This window comes from Meles meles, chromosome 8 (genome assembly GCF_922984935.1).
Source record: "Meles meles chromosome 8, mMelMel3.1 paternal haplotype, whole genome shotgun sequence".
NCBI lineage: Eukaryota > Metazoa > Chordata > Mammalia > Carnivora > Mustelidae > Meles > Meles meles.
The window spans coordinates 100,347,361-100,352,216 of record NC_060073.1 but is presented as its reverse complement, the minus strand read 5'-3'; the positions used below and the strand labels follow the sequence as shown (position 1 = coordinate 100,352,216).

General features: G+C 38.0%; 1 protein-coding gene across 1 annotated transcript; it reads right to left on the bottom strand.

Annotated features, from left to right (window-relative positions):
- Window positions 1–3,920: 3,920 nt before the first annotated feature.
- On the bottom strand, window positions 3,921–4,856 carry LOC123949145 (olfactory receptor 145-like). The gene has a single exon (XM_046016490.1). It carries the CDS (start codon window positions 4,854–4,856, stop codon window positions 3,921–3,923), a length of 936 nt encoding a protein of 311 aa, XP_045872446.1.

Sequence of the window (4,856 nt, the reverse complement as noted above, 5' to 3'; positions counted from 1 at the left end):
TTAAAATGTCCTGGTATTTGTAATAGTTGTATTTTTTATGTATTTAAGCCATGAAATGTATTACTTAATTTTTCTTCTTTTGTACTTTATAAAATCGGCAATATAGTTGTGAAGAGCAGGAATTCTGGAACCGGATTGCCTGGGTTCAAAGTTGAGTGCTCACCTTACTAGTTGCATAATCATGCAATGGTTAGTTAAGTTCCACTCTTTTTTCTCTTTTTAAGGTAGGTTAATAATGATTGTATAGGGTTTCTACCACATATAAAAGTTGTATTATATTTCATGCGGGATCTAGTCATTTTGTAGGAATGGGGGGGCACCAGAATATAACAGACCATACAGTAGGAGTGTAAATTAATACCTTTTATTTGTTATTCTTATATTTACAGAAGTTTTCACTATTGGGTTAAAAAAAGTATTTCTTATGGTTTCTTCTGTCTTTTCCCTTAGATTAGATGAATAGTTACATATATTTTCTTTAGCTCTTTTATAGTTAAAAATTTTTATATCCAATTTTTAGAACACATGGAATTTATTTTGGTATATAAATGAGTATATATCTAACTGCACTTTTTTTCTAAATACAAAATACATTGTTTTACCAGTATTTATTAACAATCTAACACTTCCTTACTGATTTGAAATGCTACTTTATCATATTCTAAGTACTTAAATGTGCGTGAGTTTAGTTTAAGGTTTTGTGTTTTCAACTGACCTATTATTCTAATGTGTTTTAAGTGAGTAAGGTAAGTATATTTTTCTACTTTCTCCTTTTCCTCTATTCCTTAACCAACTGCAGTTGGGTCTCTGCTTCTACCATTTCCATAAACTTGCCAAGTTTGTAAATTCTCAGTACAGGACCTGGTCTGATGCTTACTTCTCTCAACATCTGCACAATAGTGAACACTACTGACCCCCTTTTTTTTTTCTTCAAATACTTAATTAACTTTCCTGACACCAGAAAATCTCCCTTCTGGTAAAGTTATAAGTGTCCACATATTTCCCTGTCCAGAGTCAGTTTTAGAGTCACAGAATGTTAAGAGTGGAAAGTCCCAAATCACCAGTTACCTACACAATAACATCATAATCACTTGAAAAGAATTTTCAAGGTGCATATTCCTGAACCCTGCCCTAGTTGAGTAGGTCTGAGAAGGAACTAGGAGACCATAATTATAAGTGTTTCCTGAATGATTCTGACACAGACCCAAGTCACAACTTTCCAAGTCAACTCTAGTAGTGCTTAAGTCAACAACTGAGACACAATTATCACAAGATTTTTTAAATAGATGGAATATTTGGTATAACCCAGCCAAGCCTCCTATTTTGAAGGTTACTAATCTAAGGTTCTGAAATGAAATGGCACGACTATATGGTGGCAAACCCGGAACTATACCCCATTTACTACAGCTTGAACCCCAAGCAAATGGATAACGATCTTTGCAAAAACCCTTCTAAGCAGATATTATTATTTTTCTCATTTTAGAATTGAGGAAAAAGATATCTTAAAATGTTAAGTAACTTTTTCAGAATCACATAATTAGCAGATTACAGACCTGAAATTTAAACCCAGGTAGTCTCACACCAGAAACTGTGAGCTTACTCTACCTTGCTGCTAGAAGTCTGCCCAACTCATGCCTCCCTTCCCCTGGTTCCTGAATACACACAGCCATCTATGTAAAACTAAATCAATCTCTGTTTTCAATCACTGTGCTTAAGAGAAGATGGAAAAGAAAAGGAAGATGAAAGCAAAGTATTAAGAAACTCACTCTAGGAGGGAGAAGTGTTAACAATTATTTGAGTGACTCTTCTCCCCAAATAGCTCCTTTTGACTCAAGATTTAAAGTCATATAGCATGAGGAACCAGGTGGTGCGTAATAGGGAGGGCACGTACTGCATGGAGCACTGGGTGTGATGCCAAAACAATGAACACTGTTATGCTGTAAATAAACAAATAAACAAAACAAACAAACAAACAAAAAACCCCTGAGATCAAGAGTCACATGCTCTAATGACTAAGCCAGCTAGGCACCATAATAAAAGTATACATCTTGAAAAAAAAATTAAAAAAATAAAGTCATATAGCAAACATTCATTCATACCACCAATACTTGCTGAGCCTTTACTAAGTGCTAGACACTTTGCTAAGCATTGGGAAATATACACGGTGACCTTCCTGACAGAGAAGACATATAATCAGGCAATGACAAAAGCATGTGAGAATTGTTTTCATTACTGTGGCAGGTCTGACTACTCCACTCTGGGAAATAAAAAACAGAGCACTTAAACTTTATAAAACAGGTTAGGTGGCTATTTCCCTTCAGGTGATGTCTGAAGCATAAACAGAAAACAAAGAGGATTAGAAACAGGTAATAAGAGTGTGCTGGAAAAATAGAGATAGACAGAAAGATAGATAGATAGATAGATGAGATAAACCAATCAACCATGGAGGAAACATAAGCAAAAGGAATTTTCAAGGAAAGGTAGGCAAAGAAAAACAAGAGAATCCCCCCTAAATACTTGAGAGACTATGGACCCTGAGAAACAAACTGAGGGTTTCAGAAGGGAGCAAGGGTGGAGGGATGGGTGAGCCTGGTGATGGGTATTAAGGAAGGCACAGATTGCATGGAGCACTGGGTGTTACATGCAAACAATGAATCATGGAACACAACATCAAAAACTAATGATGTACTGTATGGTAACTAACAACATAAAAAAATAAATAAAATAGTCTATACATTTTCCAATGATTTTCTTAAGATTTTTAAGAATCCAACTTGGAGAAATACATCTCTTTCTTACATAACCTACTCCCTTGTAGTTAACTTTAAATTTTCCTGCAAATGAGTTTCTTAAAGTTTTCTTATAACTAAATAAATAGAGTCAGATGCTACGTTTGAAGGGGAAAAGAATTTCAGTACAATGGGACCTGTACCTCAATAAGGTAGGCACAGAATGCTATCAGTGTATATCTGAAGGTCATCTAACCTCACCCTTCTGTCCAGAAAAGACTTCTCAAAGGTCCTGAACAACCTAATACCTGAGGGATGGACAGGGTACATGAGGATGTTCCAGGGTGAGAGAAAGAGCTTGTGGGAAAATGTGCAAAAGAACAATTATTAAATTTGGGGAATCTCAGTATGACTTTAGTAGATTACCAGAGAAAAGGCAGAGAGGAGGGGTTATAATAACAGAAAATCAGGCTGGAGACGTGATCAAGGTTAAGATATGATCCTTGTTTGACGTACCATGGAGCTTGGTACGTCTGAAGACAACTTCAGTGAACGGAGTAAACTAAGGTAAATGAGATCTTATTGAAAGCATGGCAAGAGCCTTCTGGTTGCAATGCAGAGAGTGGATTTCAAGAGGTAAAGATAAGAGACAGAGAGGCCAATCAGGAGGCCGGTTTCCAGATGACAAATGATAGTGCCATGAGGAGAACAAGAATTGTCAATACTTAATAAATTAGGTGTGGAGGACAAGCAAAGTTAGAGGAATCAAGGAAAATACTAGTTTGGGATCTAAGCAATTTATTAGAGGATGGTGCCATTCATGATGATGGAGATGACAGGAAGAGATGAGAGTCTGTGAATGTTCCCTCTAAAGTATAAGAGGAAAACAGGGAAGGAAGAGAGAGAGAAAGAACAGAAAGAGGAAGAAAGGAGGAAACATAGTATTAGGCCCCCAATACTATTCTACAAACATCCATTTGCATTAATTTATTCTTCCCAATAACCCTCTAAAGTAATAGGATGCCCCTATTTTGGGAGAGTTTTCAACTTGGGCGTTCTAATTCCAAGTCCAACACTCTACTGACCTCATTTCTTTCTCCATGAGGGGAAAAAAAACAACCCTCTATAGAGGAACAAAGAGAATTTTAAAAGAAAGCTGTATTTTCTTATGATAATTAGTGCTGCTTTGGCTCAGGAAAATATTTTTCTATTCAAGCTTTTTTTCAGAGCAACCTTAACCTCCTTGTTCCTGAAGCTATAGATCAGAGGATTGAGCATAGGCACCACAATGGTGTAGAACACGGTGGACACTTTCCCCTGGTCCATGGACAAGACAGAAGAAGGATGAAGATACATGAATGCCCCTGATCCAAAGAAAACAGAAACGACAATTATATGTGAGCTGCAAGTGCTGAAGGCTTTGGACCTTCCTTCAGTGGAACGGATGCGAAGGATGCTAGCGAGGATAAAAGTGTAAGAGACAATGATAGTGAGGCTGGGCACACCGACATCAAAGCCCACAACAATGAGAACTACCAGCTCATTGACGTGAGTGCTTGTGCAGGAGAGCTCCAGGAGGGGGAGGATGTCACACATGTAGTGGTTGATGGTGTTGGCATCACAGAAGGTCAGCCTCAGCATGCATCCTGTGTGGGCCCAGGCACCAATAAATGCCCCCACATATACAATCACAGCCAGCAGAGAACAGACCTGAGGGGACATGGTGACTGTATACAGCAGGGGCTTACAAATGGCCACATAGCGATCATAGGCCATTACTGTCAATACATAGCACTCTGCACTGACAAAGAAGCAATAGAAAAAAAGCTGAGTCATGCATGCTGCATAGGAGATGGTGTTTGGCTCAGACACAAAGTTTACCAGCAATTTTGGGGTGACGACGGAAGAATAACAGAGGTCAATAAAGGATAAATTAAAGAGGAAGTAGTACATGGGGGTGTGAAGGTGAGAATTCAGTCCAATTAGAGTGACCAAGCCCACATTTCCTGCCACGGTGACAATGTAGATTCCTAAGAATAGAAAGAACAGGGGCAGCTGGATCTCTGAATATTTGGTTAAACCCACAAGGATAAACTCAGTGACTAAGGAACTGTTTCCCATATCCAT

What these genes read in the sequence shown, in the direction of transcription:
- LOC123949145 (XM_046016490.1), bottom strand. Translation starts at nt 4,856, where the DNA reads ATGGATATGGGAAACAGTTCCTTAGTCACTGAGTTTATCCTTGTGGGT.